General features: G+C 37.6%; 1 protein-coding gene across 1 annotated transcript in view; it reads right to left on the bottom strand.

Moving 5' to 3' along the window:
- Positions 1-2,384: 2,384 nt before the first annotated feature.
- Positions 2,385-19,344, bottom strand: part of Rsrc1 (arginine and serine rich coiled-coil 1) — a 454,827-nt gene continuing 437,867 nt past the window's right edge. The window contains exons 8-10 of the mRNA XM_012947428.2: positions 13,373-13,479; positions 3,943-4,095; positions 2,385-2,726 (exon numbers count right to left, since the gene is read on the bottom strand). Coding sequence (XP_012802882.1) covers positions 2,634-2,726; positions 3,943-4,095; positions 13,373-13,479 — 353 coding nt within the window. The 3' untranslated portion in view covers positions 2,385-2,633. The remainder of the gene's footprint in view (positions 2,727-3,942; positions 4,096-13,372; positions 13,480-19,344) is intronic.

Genomic DNA, 19,344 nt, shown 5'->3' with positions numbered 1-19,344 from the left:
GGTCATCTTATGGTTTTTAAAGAAACTCATGTAAAGAAAGGTAATGACATATCCAAATGAAGGAGGAAAGTCGTCACTGAGCTTCTTCAGGGAATAAATTTATTAGTTCACTAAAAAAACTTGATATCCTCTTCTCTATGGAAGTTTTAAAATACAAATCAAATGCAATTTAAGCTTTTGGATCTTGGGTACCTGTCTGAGAGAAACTTTGTGGTATGTACAATTAAAGTAGATCATAACAATTTCACCACTGTATAGATAAGGAACATTAGGCATATTGAGTAAACTCTGGAGAATTATTCATGGACAAAATGACAATCTATATTTTCCCCAGACCATGAGTATATACTTCTTAAGAGAGTGACAGTACTTCCATAGTTTATAAGTTATGAAAAGAATTAAAGGCAAAGTATTTCAGAATGTTCAATCCCTTTTTTTTTATTTTTATTTTTTAAAATTATTTATTTATTTATTTTGAGAGCGACAGACACAGAGAGAAAGACAGATAGAGGGAGAGAGAGAGAATGGGCACGCCAGGGCCTCCAGCCTCTGCAAACGAACTCCAGACGCGTGCGCCCCCTTGTGCATCTGGCTAATGTGGGACCTGGGGAACCGAGCCTCGAACCGGGGTCCTTAGGCTTCACAGGCAAGCGGTTAACCGCTAAGCCATCTCTCCAGCCCTTCAATCCCTTTGTGAAATCACTAAACATATATGAATCTGCATTGAAAGGGACCTGACTTCATATTGGACACTTTCATTTTCAGTCAAGGGCAGCAGCTTGTTTAGAAAGAGAAAACGTGTATATGAAAACAGGTATTTTGTCATCAAACTGTTTACTATGCTACTTACATTGAGTTCTTCATATTTTTCATTTTCAGCAGAGATCAGAATTTTAGTAGCTCCAGAACTATGAAAAAGATGGCATTAAAAGCCCTGTATATGTTGGCGACTCTATTCCAAGGACTTTCCATGACTGCTCTGAGCTAGAGTTGGCATAGAGACTCAGAGTGAGACTGGATGACAGCACAACACTGTTATTCAGTTACCAGAGAAAGGCATTCTGTAGCATGTGGGTGACTTGCTCTCTGGGGAACAGTAGTTGGTTAAACAAGAGTGATATGTGAATTCTAACTAGTTTTCTCAGAAATTATTCCCCCATTCATGGGTGCTGGTGAGCTGGTCAGATCTAGCCCAAGTGTCATGATTTGGATATCCAGGGCTTTACTCTGAGTCCCGTGTTTAAGGCTTGGTGCCCAGAGGGAGGTATTATTAGAGGGTAATTGGATCCTGAGGACTGTAACTTCGTATTTGGATGGACTATTGGGCATGGAGGCTGATGAGAAGAAGTAGGTTACTGAATGCCTGTGTTTGGTCTTATCCTTAGTCTTTTCCTGTTTCTGCCTCTTTTCTTCCTGACTTCCTTGAAGTAAGCAGCTCTCCTCTGCCATGTCCATCCCCTATCATTTGGCCTTGCCAAAGGCTTAGAAGTAATGGAGCCAAGTAACTATGAACTCAAGTGAAACCATGACCAACCTAAGTCCTTTTAAGTTGTCAGGTATGTTGTCCCAGCAATACACAAGTGACTGACACATTGAGTGAGTTATCTGATTCTATCAGCACTGGCTGGAATCTGCTGACAGGTTTCAAAAAAGCACCTACCACACACTGATCTCTAAGCAAAAGCCATCTGCTTGCTTAATTTTCAAAACAATTTTTTTTTTTCCAGACAGTCTCACTATGTAGGCCAGGCTGGCCTAGAACTTGCTATGGTCCTTTGTGCCTTAGCCTCCCTAGTACTGGGACTGTAGGGGTGAAACCACACTTGGTAAAAGAGAATGATTTTTTAAAAATATTATTTATTTATGAGAAAGATAAAGATAGATAGAAAGACACAGAGAGAGAGAGAGAAAAAAAAATGGGTGTGCTAGGGTCTCTGTGCACTGCAAACTCCAGATACATGTGGCACAATGTGCAGCTGGCTTACATGGGCTCTGGGGAATCAAACCCAAGTCCTTAGGCTTCGCAGGCAAGTACCTTAATCACTAAGCTATCTCTCCAACCCTAATTTTTTTTTTTTTTAATGAATGTGAACTAAGTTTTTATGAATGTGAGATCAAAAGTGTTTCAATAATACAAAGAAGACAGCTTAAATTTATGACCTGGCATTCACTCTGTAGTCCCAGTCTGACCTCAAACTCACAGCAATCTTCCTATGTCAGTCTTCTGAGTGCTGGGACTACAGGTATGTGCCACCATGACTGGCTATTTGTTTTATATATATATATATATATATATATATATATATATATATATATATGAATAATCAATATTGGGTCAAAACTTTACAATTTTCAAATTATAATGAGAACATGACTGAGGACCATTTACTTTAACACTGATATTTTTTATGACCAGTTTATTAACAGTATAACACTTTCATGCATTTGTAAATTCTACATTAGTTTCACCATTCACAATGTTTCATTCAGTTAAAAATCAACAAATAATCCTGCATGAAGAATGAGATTACCTTTTTATATAATCAGCTAATTTCTTTTTAAGAGTAAGTTAATATTGGGATTTAAAACCTGTATTTCCAATGTTACTGCCAATTCAACTGTAAGTATATTACTTAGGCCACAGGACTGCCCATTAGTCTTTCTTGCCGGAGAGCAATTAATCTCTTGAACCACTTTTCTTCAGCTTCAGCTTTGTCAACAAATAACTGAAATTTGAAAAATGAAAAGAAAATGTTATTGTGTACCAGTAACTTGGAGTATTATAACAAAAGCCACCTTTCTAGAATGTATCATTCAGCACAAGAGTTGGATAGCACTTAGTGACTATTTAACTTCTCCTGGGAGTTAATGACAGGCAGAAGGTCTTACAGTAATAGAAATAACAATAGCAATGCTACTTGTAGACATTTTGTGCCCTATATATTTCTTCCAACCTTTCTGAGAAACACAGCTGAATTACACCATTTCATAGAGACAGTGAAATATGGTTCTGGTGACATGGTCACTAAAAACAAACTACAGCTGAGGTAGAATTCGAGCTTTTACAGTAAAATTAAAATAAGCATTTACAGGTTGGAGAGATGGCTTAGCAGTTAAGGCATTTGCCTATGAAGCCAAAAGACCCAGGTTTGATTCCCTAGGACTCACATAAGCCAGATGCACAAGGTGGCGCAAGTGTCTGGTGTTCATTTGCAGTGGCTGAAGACCCTGGCACAGCCATTCGCTCTCTATATCTGACATAAATTTTTTTTTTTTAAAAAAAGCATTCACAAAACCCTTTTTCTTTTTCCTTTTGAAGCAAGCCCAACAGACTGCCTTTTTTAAAATGTGAGAGCAAGCTGTGTGTGTGTGTGTGTGTGTGTGTGTGTGTGTGTGTGTGTATATGTGTGTGTGAGACAATGTGTGTGTGAGACACAGAGAGAGAGAGAGAGAGTGAGAGAGAGGAAGAGAAAGAATTAACAAGCCAGAGCCTCCAGCCACTGCAATTGAACTCCATATGCGTGCACCCCCTTGTGCCCAGGTGTGACCTTATGCGCTTGTGTCACCATGCATCTGGCTTATGAGGACCTGGGCAGTCAAACATAAATCCTTAGGCTTTGCAGGACTTAACCACTAACTAAGCCATCTCTCCAGTCCAACCCACTTTTAAAAAACACAGAATAGCTGCCTGGCTAGCTCAGTCAGCAGATCACAAGACTCTTAAAAAACACAGAGTAGTTCGAGAAGTCAGGAAACTTGAGCTGACCATATCAAATTCAAATATATGTAACAGATTCGAAAGCGTGGTTGTCATTGTTAGCAAGTAGGAACATACAACCTACTTCTTGGTGCAGTCTTCTCAGTGTCAGAACAAGACAGCCTTGTAAATGAATTTCAGTGAGCTAAACTTCAACTAATATTCATCAAGTTTCAGGGTCTTACATTTGGATGGGCCAGAGAATTGTCATCTTGGTACTTGATAGAAGTAGGGATGCTGCTGGGGTCGATTTCTTTTTCAACACTGGGTGAGTCAGCAACTACTGATGATGGTCCTGATGATGCAGTTGTAAGCTTCACCTCACTTGGTTCCACTGACTGCAAGATACAACATGTTTTTGTTTTTGTTTTTTTCCTGAAGCAGGGTCTCACTCTAGATCAGGATGACCTGGAATTCACTATGTAGTCTCAGGGTAGACTCGAATTCTCGGCATACCTCCTACCTCTGCCTCAACACATAATTTAAATATAACTCACACTTAGAAGTTAGCTTTAATATGTTTGATGTTCAGTAATAATTGTTGAGTCTCCTTTGAGATGATATACATCTCAGAAAGGTTCTACGTGGGTCAAGATGGCGACCGCCTAGCTGCACTACAAACAACAAGGGGAAAAAAAGATAGATGCAGATCCTAAGAAGAGAGCTGCCCCAACATACCTCAAAAGGGGCCCAACTGAAACTAAGGACAACTGGCGAAATAAGCAAGGGTGATGTTTTCCTGTGAACCGGATACCAGCACAAAGGGGAAGGAGATCAACGCAGAGAAAAATCAACTCCTACCAAATCAGAGAGCCAAAGCCTCAGAGGCCCCCAACACCTCAGCACTGAAGCAGACCATAAATGAACCCAACATGGCTCAGGGAAATCTTGTGGAAGAGGGGGCGGAAAGAATGTCAGAGTTACATGTTGGGTCATGATTTGCAGAGACATTTATCATACTAATAACTGGGGGCTAACTCCACAATGCACGACCCATTTTCATTAACAAGGAGGGTCTAATGGGAGGGGGCAGATCACAGATGAGCCTAAATAATGGTACCAAACTGCCTGTATTCACTGAAATGAAAACTAATAAATTAAATTAAAAAAAAAAAAAAGAAAGGTTCTACGTTACTGAATGAGGAATGACTGGCTTCTTTAAAGAAAGAAATATAATATGCTGAGGAAATGTTTATTATTTCTTATGACCAGCATGTTTCTTATGAAATTGGTGTTTATTTTACACTATTGAGATGTATATATTCTATTAGTAAATTCCCAATAACCCAAACAAGCTCTAATATTTAGTTAGCTTCTGTAGGTATAAAAAGCAAACCCAAAAATTATCTTTAACACACACACACACACACACACACACACACACACACACACACACACACGGCTGTTATAGTTACTTTTCATTGCTGGACAAACATATGGCCAGAAGCAGTTTATGGGAGAAAAGGGTTCATTTCTGGCTTACAGAATCCAGGGAAACACCATTGTTGCAGTTAGGTTTGCATTGCTGGCAGAAATCACCTGACAAAGAGCAGCTTGTTGGGGAAAAAGGTTTATTTTGCCTTATAGACTTGAGGGGAAAATGATGGCATGAGCAGAAGGTGGACATCACCTTTTGGCCAACATCAGATGGTCAACAGGAACACTGGCAAGGGGAAACTGACTGTAACACCCACAAGCCTGCCCCCAACAATACACTGCCTCCAGGAGGCGTTAATTCCCAAATCTCCATCAGCTAGGAACCTAGAATTCAGAACAGCTAAGTTTATGGAGGACACTTGAATCAAACCACCACAACTATCAATGGCAGAGGAAGCTGGTTCCCTTCCATAGATCCACAGCAGAGACAACTACCAAACAGCCAGCAAACACCAACAGCCAAAGCTCCACTGGCTCTCTATACACTTAGTACAGCTGCAATCAAGTTCTGCCCCTCCCCCCCCCCAAATCCCTTCCCCAGCAAGGCTCTGTCTGCTGGAGACTCAAGTGGCAAACCCATTCTTTTTTTTTTTTTTTTTTTTGAGAGAGAAAATATTTAATCCACCTCATGAAAAAAAGTACAAAGCTTTAGAAAAGGCTGAGGTTTCCAGGTACAGTATAAACATTCTTGTGTTCCATCATCACGTAACAAATGCACTGAAAAAAAGCCATTGAAGAAGAGTCTGGGAATAAATGTGAAGACACAGTGTTGTATAAAAATATATTAATCTGCCTACATTGAACATGTACAAATGCACAGCAGTACACCCTTTTAGAGCCAAACCGTATCTAAATCATCTAAATTTCTAAGTTGAATTTTCAGTCACTGAAGAAAAATAGAACCAAATCTTTGGAATTATAGGTACAAAGTAGCACAACAGACCACCTTGTATCAGAAATAAAACCACAAACATTTACCAACACAGACATGAAAGAGCCTGAGTCCCCACCATCTGACTTATCTTTGACATTATAAGCTGAAGCAAGCCGGGCATGGTAGCACACGCCTTTAATCCCAGCACTCTGGAGGCTGAAGTAGGAGGATCACTGTGAGTTCAAGGCCACCCTGAGACCTCACAGTGAATTCCAGGTCAGCCAGGTCTAGAGTGAGACCCTATCTCAGAAAAAAAAAAAAAAAAAAAAAAAAAAAAGCTGAAGCAGTGACAAGTGTCTATAATATAAATCTCAATTACACAGCAAACTCTGATTTGTCCCTGACTCACATGTGAAGAAATAACAGCAACTTTTAAGATTTCTAAACTGGCTCTCAATATATTCTATCAGGGAGGCTTTAAACCTTGTAAACTATTATGCAAAATATAATCAGGAAGATTTACTACCTCAAAGTAGAGAAAGTTTGAAGTCACACAGGTTACTGTTCACCTCCTTTGAAAAATAAGGTATGATTAGGAATTATAGAAAGTAACTCACCACCACAAAGTTATTTTTCCATATCTACCACTATCTGAGGAACCTTAGTTCCTCAGGAACTTCTAGAAAGAATGCTTTTAGGGAGATGTAGAAGTGCTGGCTGATTTTTTGCAGGTAAATCTCAATGAGTATCACAGGCATGCATGAACAATGCATTTCAACTGTGTATAAACAAACACTCTGTTTCTAGTGGGACTAAAAATAATGATGACAAAATTTAAAGACAGAACAGTTACATGCAACAGCTAGGAACTTGACTACTTTGATCCTCATTACTGTAATTTAATGACAAATATATGGTCTTATTTACCTCAACATGTTTTCTCATGAGTATAGCACAAACAATACCAAAGAACAAGGGTTCCCTTTGAATGACCCCACTTCCTCTACTTCTCAGCACAGGCTTCCCTCCTGTGACTTCACTTCAAATGAAAACATGTAGCCAAGAACATTACATGTACAAGGATGTAAATGATGTTGGTCCACATTACTTGATTTCACTTTCCTAAGCTCAAAGGCAATGCATTCCTTAATGAACTGAGTTCCAGCTGACTATCAAGCTGTCTAACTGGGAAAAAGTTGACTGCATTTTGTACAGGGACAGTCATGCAGAATCCTTCTCACCAGGATGCAGCACTGAACTCCATTCCTTTGAAGAGTATTTAGTGTTGGAATAGTGAGTTGACTCTGCAAAGATTTTACTGCAACAAAATGCACATATTTAAGCCACTGCATGTGTGTGTGCACATATGTGTATGTAGGTGGTCTACATAGCAGTTTTATTTTGAAGCAAGCATGAGACTTTATATTTCTAGAGCTCACTTGGGCTCATAAAACACATTTTCTAAAAATATGAGTAAGTTCCTAGGGTCTCAGATAATTCGGTGCCAAGAACTTAGTTATCCTTCATGACAAGGTCTGGAGACTACCTAACAGGCCACTAGAAATTGCTGTGTTCCTGTACATCCATCTGCCAAGAAAAACTGTGGATATTGTCGGAAATTAAGTGGGCATAAAGTCCTTTGGGAAACAATGAAACTGAAATCCCAAGGCTTGAATAATAAGAAAGTCAAATGAGTCCCAAATACCTCAAGCTATGGGGGACATACATTCACATTCAAACCATTCACATACCATAGTATTCATCCATCTAGTGGGTTTTAGCATAACCACAGAATTATATAATATTTTATTGGTAAACAAACATACCAACAAAAAGAATCTTTAACTATTTTACAAACTACATGGACTCAATTCTTGCTGAGTGTTCACCATGAGCCACACACTGTACTAAGTGCTGGGGCCACAAGACTGATAAATCATCATTCCTGCCTTGAAGGAGAAAGCAGTGTATGTTTACTCAGGTAAATCTAATTTTTTTTTTTTCCCTGAGAAACAAGGTGGCCAGAGAAGAGACTGACAGTTAATATTTCAGGGACATTATAAAACAGATAAGAATCTGAGATTAACAGTTAAAATGTAATTTCTCCACTGATTATTTCTCAGTTCCATTTTCTTTTTACTTCTGAACAACCACTTTTTTCAATGAAACTCAAAGCAGACCCATGGTAAAATGTCTAGAGGATGAATAATGCTGATTAGTTAATTTCTATTATATTACTTTATCTTCAAGTTGGACACCCATTAATTTAACAAGTATTTTTGCACACTCTTGTAAGCACTGGGCACATAGGGAGAAGAAAACAGACATAGTCCCTTCATCAACTGGCAAATACATGCTGTTAATGGCATTTATACATTATAACTATATTCCAAAATAAGTACATAAGGACAAAGTATAGTACATAAAGAATAAATAAGGCACAGATAGAGAATGATGGGTACTGGAAAGGGTGGGGTCTACTTTAGATCGGATGACTAGAATATCATTAAAAATTATTTATTTATTTGAGAAAGAGAGAGAGAGAGAATGGATGCACCAGGGCCTCTAGCCACTGCAAATGAACTCTAAATTCAGGCACCAGCTTGTGCATCTGGCATCTGGGTATCGGGGAATCGAATCTGGGTCCTTTAACTTTGCTAGCAAATGCCTTAACCAGTAAGCCATTTCTCCAGCCCCAGAACATCATTTTTTAAAAAGTTTATTTTGAAATTTTATTTTACTTATTTGAGAGAGAAAGGGGGGGGGGGAAGAGGGAGAGAATGGGCATGCAAGGGCCTCCAGCCACTGCAAATGAATTCCAGATGCAGGTGCTACCTTGTACATCTGGCTTACATGGGTCCTGGGAATTGAACTTTGATCCTTAGGCTTTGTAGGCAAGCACCTTAACTGCTAAGCCATCTCTTCAGCCTGAGCATCATTTTTTGAGTGTTAAAATTTAAGACCTGAACACATAGTGCTTTGGTCAGGGAACAGTAGGTACAAAGATCTGGGAAGATCAGAAAGGAGGCCAGAGTAGATTGTGTCCAGTGAGGGATATTGCAGCTCAGAACCTGGACTGCTGATGGCTAAATCCAGCCACATCACCCCTTTGTACACAGCTAGAAGGTGGGGTGGCTGTGGGGATCACCTTTTGTTTCCCAAGGTTTGATACTTTAAAAAGTTCATAATCTGCCATATTCTGTAGTTGTGAAGGGCAAGTCTGATACCAGTTATATATAATTAGTTAATTCTTTTATTTTTAATTTTTAATTTATTTATTTAAGAGCGACAGACACAGACAGAAGGACAGATAGAGGGAGAGAGAGAGAATGGGCGCGCCAGGGCTTCCAGCCTCTGCAAACGAACTCCAGACGCGTGCGCCCCCTTGTGCATCTGGCTAACGTGGGACCTGGGGAACCGAGCCTCGAACCGGGGTCCTTAGGCTTCACAGGCAAGCGCTTAACTGCTAAGCCATGTCTCCAGCCCTAATTAGTTAATTCTTAATGGCAAGATTGCTTTCTCTTTTTTAAGCATTTAAAGCATTTTACTGAATTCAACACATGAATTTATCTTGGCCCTCATGATATATTTATGATATAGTTATGATTTGCAGATATATAGGGCATGCTCAATGTTATGCATGGAGGAAATTGGAAAGCATGCCAATTCAATGAGGTGAATTCCAAGCCTCACAAGGCCCAAGGGAAAATGCCATTCTGCATATCTCAGCATTCTGTGTTTACCTGCCTCGAAAAGATGCACAGTGATGCTAGTTAAGTCAGTAGTAACTACTTCCTGTTCAAGTGGCAAAGAATATTCTGTTTTATAAACCATTTAAACTCTCTTTGATTATACCTATGTGGCACACAGAAGTGTAGTAAACATGTATGTTGAATGTCTCAAAAATTAGGCTTATTTCATGGAAGTCACTGTCTAATAATGGGTGGTTTCAAGTTTTGTGTGGGAGAATCATTAGTTGCTTCTTTAAGTGAAGAAATCTAAGAAATTTTGCCTTGATTATAAAATGAAAAGAAGTGTGGGTACTAAGAACTTCTGGCTCTGAAAGACACTGCCACCTCGTGGTTCTGTTTGGGTAATTTACTTTTATAACAAGTCAAAAAGCTCATGTTGCATAGGGGTTATTTACTCTCATTTTGAACACAGGGGTGATCATCTGCCAGACAACAATCTTCGGACTGAATAACTGATACTGTCTTTCTTGGAGAGTATTCTGAAAACAAGCTACATCTTGGCTTGTAAGGATAATGATGTATCAAGAGCTATCACATTTTCTATCTACTTAGGAAGAGAAGTAGGATGTCAGAGTTAATCTAGTTAAATCAATATGTGTTGCAGGAGGCATAGTGTCTAGGATGTCATTGGTAATGCCATTTTCCCCCAGTAACAGCTCTGTAGCTGAGAAAAGACTGTAAACTGAAAACATGTCTATCCTGGCCAAAAGAGATAATAATTTTATATCAAGTGTACAGAACTGTCCAGAAGATGCTGAAAGTTAGGTTATGGGTGATTTAGTTTTTGCTCTGTAGCCAGGACAGCCCATCATATCTTCCATTATCTAGAACAAATGGACCTCAGGATATCTTCCCTCTCTTTGCCAAGTAATCTCCTTATAAGATTTATCACCTTGGGCATTCTGAATCCTTGTCTTGTATTACAGACATAGACATTTCTGAACTAGAAAGCTAATAAATTGTCCCTTGTCTTATATTTCAGTAGATACTTGTCTGTTCTTGTTGGCACATCACTGTTCTGACCATTTCTGAAGTGGAGTTACTGCTGGATGGTTAAAACTTCCCTGTACATTCACCAAGGTAAACATCATCTTCTGAGACTTTTAGCATGTTCTCCTATTGATATCACTCTCCAATTTATAATGCACGCTTTACTGAAGGAGAAATACTAAACTAAGAATAAGTTTAAGGACTGGAGAGATGGCTTAGCAGTTAAGGTACTTGTGCACCCTAAGGACCCAGGTTCAACTGTCCAGGTCCCAAGTAAGCCAGATGCACATGGTGGTGCATGAGTCTGGAGTTCGTTTATAGTGGCTAGAAGCTTTGGTGTGCCCATTCTCTCTCTCACTATCTCTATCTCTAATAAGTAAATCTTGAAAAATTACTTAAAAATAAGTTTAAATGCTTAGTACCAAACAAGATAGGGTTTAGCAGAAAATCCAGTATACTGCCTAGAGGGGAATAATCATATCCACAGAAAGAAAACACTAGTGGATTATAAGAGCACCTAATAAGAAGTGAGAAGTCAGATTACATTCAGAAAGCAAACACCAGAAAGGCAACATTTTAAACTCAGTTATTGTATTGGGATAAATACAGACTTTATACTATGCAAAAGCAGGATACTGCACAAAATGGGAAACTTAAGATGAATGAATACTCATGTCAGTGCTGAGTATGGGGGGATGGTAATACAGCGGCAAGAAGCTGAACCTGATGACAGAGGGACCATGGATTGTCCAAGCCCACCTCATCCTGGGTCAAGGCATGCATGAAATACTTAACTCATGTCTTCAGATTGAATTATTTTAAAAAGTATATGATAATTCAGAGTTTCATTTTACTAGCAACACAGAAATGTTCATAAGAACAAAGTTCAGTAAATGAAAAAGCCCGACAGGGCTTTTGTGTCAATAATTACATAACAGGCAGGCATTTCCTTGTACTCTTGGGTAGAATCTGAATTAGTACAATATTTTTAGAAAATCACTTAAAAATATTATTGGTCTGTGGGGGGGGGTGAGGGAATTAACATGGGATATTTTTATAATCATGGAAAATGCTAATGAAAATTAAAAAAAATATATTATTGGTCTGGAGAGATGGCTTAGTGGTTAAGGTGCATTCCTGTGAAGCCTAAGGACACAGATTCAATTCCCTAGTACCCAGGTAAGCCAGATGAGCAAGGTGGCACATGTGTCTGGAGTTTGTTTATAGTGGCTAGAGCCCCTGGAATGCCCATTCTCTCTCTTTATCAAATAAATAAAAAGATATCATCTATTTTTATTTACTTGAGAGACAGACAGACACAGACACAGACACACACACACACACACACACACACACACACACACACACACACACAGAGAGAGAGAGAGAGAGAGAGAGAGAGAGGGAGGGAGAGAGAGAATAGGAATATGAATACAGGCATGTGCATTTCTTCTTGTTGCTGCAAATGAACAAGATACATGCTCCTTTGTGCATCTGGGTTTACATGGATACTGGAGAATTGAATTGGGGCCAGAAGACTTTGTAAGCAAGTACCTTTAACTGCTGATCCATCTCCCCAACCTGAGGATCCCTTTTGAAATATGTAAACTATAACAAGGAACCTCATCTTGAAAATATTAAGGGAATGATCATAGATATTTGCAAATATATAAAGGATACCTCAAAATATTACTTAAATATCTAATAGAGAAAAAAGAAATGAATTATGGCATTCATCATCAGGATATTATGCAGCTATTAGAACATTTGCACAAGTGGAATACTTTAGAACAAGTGGTGGGCACACAAATTTTCATTATATGAATGATATTGAAGAATACTTTTATTTTCTAGAATGGCAGTCCTACTAATGGAATATAACTTCCTAAAGGTAGTCTTACTAATGAGTGAAAGAATCATAAAGAATTCCACAGAAATAAATTTCATTCAAAGGTCCTTTTACTGTAATCAGTTAAGTGACACACATCTGGGCAAGGACTAGAGATGTGTCATCATTTGGGCAACAGTTTTATTAAAGTCCTGTTTTAACTTTTTTTGTTCAAGGCAGGGTCTCACTCTTGCCTAGGCCGACCTGGAACTCATTCTGTAGCCATAGGCTGGCCTCGAACTCACAGCAATCCTTCTACCTTAACCTCCCAAGTGCTAGGACTAAAGGTGTGTACCACCATGTCAGTCTTCCTTTTATCCAGGATTATCAATTCAAAAGAATAGATGAGTCTGCCTGTAAAGAACATACGAAAGAACATTCATAAATTGTATATTACTGTTGCAGAACTACCCATGGTGACATCTTAGTTATCTTGGTAAGCTTTAAAATCAACATGGTATCAGATCTATTTTTGCAGGGTTTTTATACAAGTTAAGCTTGAATTGATCCTCACTGATTTAGTCCCTAGTCCCTCTATAACCTGCCTGATAAACTCTCCCCTGAGTTCATCTACCTATTAGAAGAAGTGCTCACATCTAAGTAGAATCTGTGATGAAGGCATCTTTGTGGTTGGAATCCAAAGCTTTCTTCACAATGGCTGGATGAAAACTTACCTTCTTGACTTCTTTACTTGATCTGAATGTCTGCTGAATAAAAGAACCACTTTCAATTGCTTCAATTTCTTTTACTCTTTTGACTTGTTCTACCAGGGTGGCTTGGTCTAAAAAAGAGGATACAATGTCAGTGTATCTTGGTGTAAGCTTATTATAAACACTAGACCCTATGTTATGTTCTTGCTTTCTATGATGAGACTTGACTACTTATAAAATGTAACTGGATGAAAAGAAATACATTTTAGTTAAGCTATAATAAGAATTTTGCCCCATGAGTTTCAATAATACATTATGCCTAGGAACTAAGATTCTCACCTAAAACATACAGTGTGGAGGTACTGCCATTATGATCTTATCTAAGCTAAGCTAATATTGCAGGAGGGCTTTTTTCTCCTCTACTTTTATCTCAACATTTTATTATGGAAAAATATACAAAAGGAGTAAAAAGCACAATAAACCCTCAGCACCATGGCTCAATTTCCATAATTGTTAACTTAGTGTTTTTCTTAGTGTATTCATTTCCACCTTCACATTTTTGTGTGGAAACATGGTAGTGTATGTAAAAGTAACTCCAAGAAAGTATACTATGTAACAGTCAAAGAGTATGCTGATACCCTGAAATATTTTAGTGGTCATCTCAAATAGAGAATGCAAAACTACAATAATATAACTGTAATATTTTTTCAGTCCTAAAATATCATTAGCAGTTCCTTAATGTCATTTCCATGACACATGTTTGGTTTTCACTGTCTAAAGAGATATATACATTTCTACAGTAGGCTTGTTTGAACAGGATACAAACAAGGACCACACATCATACTTGGTTGGAGGGATTTTTAGTCTCTTTTATCAATTACAAGCTACTACTCTTCCCTTTATGGCCATTTATCTAGTGAAGAAAGGGGGTTACTTATTCCAGAAGTTTTTCACCTCTAGGATCTGGCTGATTTTTGACTCATGGTATCATTTAACATGTTTCTCTCTCACCTATCATATTTGTAGACCAGTGTAGAGAACTGATTCTGCTGAGATAAAATTTCCTCTAATCAATACCATATCACTGAGCTGGGTGTTCTTATGCATACCTTTAATACCAGCACTGAGCAGGCTGAGGTAGGAGGGCTGCTGTGAGTTTGAGGACAGCCTGGGCTACAGAGTGAGTTCAGGTCAGCCTGGGCTAGTGTGAGACCCTGCCTCCAACCCCACTCCCCCATGTTACTGGTGATGCTATGTAAATGCCTCTTACATTCTAACAGGGTGTGCTTCTACACTGCCAATGATGTCAGTGATCAGTTTGTCTAAGTTCATGGACCAGTCTGACTCATTGTGAAATTCTTCATAAATCTTTTGCTTAATTGTTCTATTAACGTTATGTTTGTTTCTTGGATCAATCATTTCATTAGAGATGTTAAAATGGTAATTTTCTAATATAATTATTATTCTTGAACTTATGAGTTCTGTTTCTTCTACAATGAAGGACTTGTTCTCATCAACTATTTGGTGACTGAAATATAGCCAGTCTCAGTCACAAAGTGGTCTTATTTCTCTGTATTTAACAATTTTGGTTCGAGGGTGACCAAAGATGGCTAATATGAGTTTAGAATATTTATATATTCAATATATTTTAACACATGGTAATGGATTTCCTATTTTGATGGTCAAAATTTATGGCAAGTGGTCCAGCATAGCAAGATATCCTAGGGTCATCTTGTCCAGTTCCTGTCCTTGATGTGAAATTAGTCAGAGTCTGGACTCCTTTGGGTAGGGGATGATTGATGGAGTCAATGATACGAACATGATGAGTATTCACTGTTGCTCACTTGCCAATGCTTCTGAGTGTTTCTAGCATGTAGAAAACGATATTTTTGAAAAGAAAAAATAACATGAACTTATGCTGATTACTATCAACCAAATTATAAGTTATGATTCTGAAAGTTTTCATTTTATATTCACATATCTTTTCTCTCACTCAACCCTTAACAATTTAGTCAAAAGTACTATTGTTTTGTCATAAGTATATATTCATTTCAGAATAATGAAATAACATTAGTACTAACAACAAGGGGTATTAATGCAGTTCAAATTTTCTTTGTGGTCTTTTTGATGTTAGAATTTATTCTGCGATGGCCTATTAGAGCACTGTGTTCTAAGATTACAAAATGGCTCTCCATGTAATGTTGGTTGTCCATGTGACCACAGTCCTCATGTGACCACAATCGTCTATGTGAACCTGATTGTCCATGTGACCATGTTACTCATGTGACCACACTCTCAGCTTGATACACACTCATTTCCTTCAGTTAGTTAATTTTGGTCTTTAGGTCTTGCTCTATAATTAAGCTATTTTTAAATTGTGATTAGTTCAAGGTCAAAACAAAAAAAAGCATTATCAATCAGAAATGCACATTGTCTTTCCTATCACAGACTGCTAGTTTTCCCTCCAACAATTTTCATTAGATTAGACTTACTGTTCCACTCTTCACTTCTGAAAGCACCAACACCCATACTCTCTTCTTGCTTACTGCATAAAGATAGGAATCTTACACCTTTGGAAAAACTTGTTCTTTCTCCACTACAACTCTGCCACAATGTAACAACTTCCTTTTTCTACTTTACAGCTGTATAGTAACTTATTTATTTATTATTATATTATATTATATATTATTATAGAATTTTATAATTTCATGGCAACATTTCTTACCAATACCCTATTGAAGACTTAGTTTCAAAAAATCTTTTTCTTTCAAAGTGTTTTAATATGGAGCAAGATACATTTCTTATATTTCTGTTGAGGTTCCACATGTGAATTGGGAAATAAATTAGAAACAGTTCACATGCTTGCTGTTTAAACTCTTGTTCTAAGCCAAAAACAACACATGGCTGAATTAGGAGACATGGTATACTCAGCTAAGACACCTAAAGACCACTGTCTACTCAGCTAAGACAACTAAAGACCATTGTCTACTCAGCTAATATACCTAAAGATTACTGTCTACTCAGCTCAGAAAACTAAAAACCACTGTCTACTTAGTAAGGACACCCAAAGACCACTGTCTTCTCAGCTAAGATACCTAAAGACCGTTTTCTACTCAGCTAATATAACTAAAGACTATTGTCTACTCAGCTAAGATACCTAAAAACCACTGTCTATTCAGCTAAGATACATAAAGACCACTGTCTACTCAGCTAAGATACCTAACGACTACTGTCAACACAGCTAAGATATCGTAAGACCACTGTCTACTCAGCTAAGGCTCCTAAAGACCATTATCTACTCAGCTAAGACACTAAAAGACCACTGTTTACTCACTAAGATACCTAAAACCACTGTCTACTCAGCTAATATATCTAAAGACAATTGTCTACTCACTAAGATACCTAAAGACCATCATCTACTCAGCTAAGACACCTAACGATCATTCTCTACTCAGCTAAGACACCTTAAGATCATTGTACACTTAGCTAAGATACTTCAAGACCACTGTCTACTCAAGTGAGGTACCTAAAGATCTTGGGATAATGGCTAAATTTACTTTCAATAAATAGCTGTCTAAAATAAGTTGACAAGAAGCTGGAATTATTTATATTAAGGTAACCTTTGCATCCTTCAAGATCTAACCTGAAATCGTCAACTACTGCTATTTATTGAGGTAAATGTAAAAAGTTGAAATTTCAATCTAAATTACTATTTTCTTAAAAACTTTCAAGTTTTGGCAGTAACAAATTATAATTGTGTAGTTTTGTGCAAGTGTGTTTTTTCTTTTTTTAAAAAAATGTTTTATTTTTATTTATTTATTTGACAGAGAAAGGAGAGAGGGAGGGAGGGAGAGGGAGAGAATGGTCGCACCAGGGCCTCCAGCCACTGCAAATGAACTCCAGACACCTGTGCCCCCTTGTTCATCTGGCTATTGTGGGTCCTGGGGGAATTGAACTGGGGTCCTTTGACCTCACAGGCAACCGCCTTAACTGCTAAGCCATCCCTCCAGCCCGTTTTTTTTTTCTTTTTAACAGGGGAGATTGCTCCTCTCAGAATGTGTTCCTCACAGCTGCCCCATCCAATACCACCATTTCTAGAGAAACACATTTTCCTATATTATTTGCAGGCATGGCTGGAGTACTACAGAACAGCAACAGATCTATCAGCTTTTGAGTGAAACTCCTCTATATTTTAATTATGTAAGTACTAAGCATAGGAAGTGAGAGACTCTTTGTCCAGCTAATGTTTTAATATAACATACTCCCTATCAGTAGATAGTGATTATAATTCTACATTTATGAATGTTATAATAACAGAGAAAAATTAAAATGGGTACTTTAATGTAAATATGAAAACATCATTTTTTTTGGCATGGGTCCTAGTTAGTTTTTCCTAGTTAGTTTTGCTAAGATTATTTCACTATTACTAATTCTCAACCAACAGACCTTATTTCTGACTTTAGGGTAATGTCTTATCTGTATCTGCTGCTGGATTACTTGGATTTTTTTTTTTTTAAACATAGTCCCTCATTTGGATTTGCAGAGCACATCATTAGTATTAAATGTCAGAGGTGAACTCACAAACGGGACTGATCTCTAAAGCTTGTAGTGTTTGTAGCTTTAAATTTGGAAATATAGCCAGTGCCTAACACAAAAACATGTATTATCATAGAAGCCAGTTAAAGGGCTGGGATGCTTATTAAAATAGTACTGTAGAAATTATAAAGGAAAGAAGCAGAAAGATTAGAGAAAACAGAACATTGTCTTCTTAAAAAAATCACCTCAGAGCTAACAAGGTGACAGGGCAGATAGGAGAAAGCCGTTTTTCTGACTTACAATATGTAAATAAACCAACATAGCTTTCATCTTTTAATACTTAAACCATTCTCTGTGACAGTGATATTTAAATTAGAAATTGAAAGATGCATGGGAGATTTACATTTTCAGCTTTATAGTAGCTCAGCTCTATATTGTTTAAAAATAAGAGACATGAAAATATTTTAAATTGCTTCATATTTAAATTCTACCAATGTCCACAAATGCAAGTCTTGGGCATAACCTTGTCATTTTAGGAAGCAGAAGGAAACATACCAATAATATATTACAAATGTATTACATCATTTTAAGTTCAGTATCTTAAGTTATATATGCCCATTAAAAAATTCTGCTCCAATTTTAAGATTAAGAGATGCATGATTTTAAGCTAGTTATATTTTATATGCTCACATTAATTCATACAAAGCATCTTATAGTTGTCAGCTTCAAGGTACAAAATAAAGACAACAAAGTTACTTGAGGTAGAGCGTAACAGTACAGGCCTGTAATCCCAGCTATTTGGAGTCTGAGGCAGGAGAATCATAAGTTCAAAGCCAGCCTGGATACAGGGTGAGCTCAAGGCTAGTCTGAGTAACTTAGTGATACCCTGTCTCAAAATAAAAAGGTATATGAGGGAAGGGCTGGTCTGTAGCTCAGAAGCAGAGAGGTTGATTGATCCTCAGCATGGAAAAAAAGAGTTACTAGAACAATGGAAAATTGTTTAGTGGTTAAGGGCACTTGCTTGCAAAGTCTGCTACCCCCCAAGCCTTCCACATAGGCTGGATGCAAAAAGGGATGTTAGTGTCTGGCATTCATTTGTAGCAGCAAGAGGCATGTGTGCATGCACATCTACACATACATACACACAATAAGTATTTAAAAGTAAAAACACTGTGATGGAAAAACATTAAGAAGGAAATATATCTGTTGTCATTTAGCAGGTTTTATGAGTACAGTACTGGTAAATAAAATGAATTTCATGTTTGCTAGGAGTCAGTGGAGGAGATATATATTTCATAGTAAAATAAAAAATAATGGAATCAAAAAGCTATATTATTAGAGAACAAAAAAATCAATACTAATTTAATAGACAACATTTGTTCTTTTATGATAAAAATAAAATGTGTTAATTACTGTTGATGTTATAAAAACCAGCTTTCCTACTACTTCAAGTCATATTT

The sequence above is a fragment of the Jaculus jaculus genome, chromosome 11 (genome assembly GCF_020740685.1).
Source record: "Jaculus jaculus isolate mJacJac1 chromosome 11, mJacJac1.mat.Y.cur, whole genome shotgun sequence".
Classification (NCBI taxonomy): Eukaryota; Metazoa; Chordata; class Mammalia; order Rodentia; family Dipodidae; genus Jaculus; species Jaculus jaculus.
The sequence above is the reverse complement of the archived record's forward strand: the minus strand, read 5'-3'. Positions and strand labels throughout refer to the sequence as shown.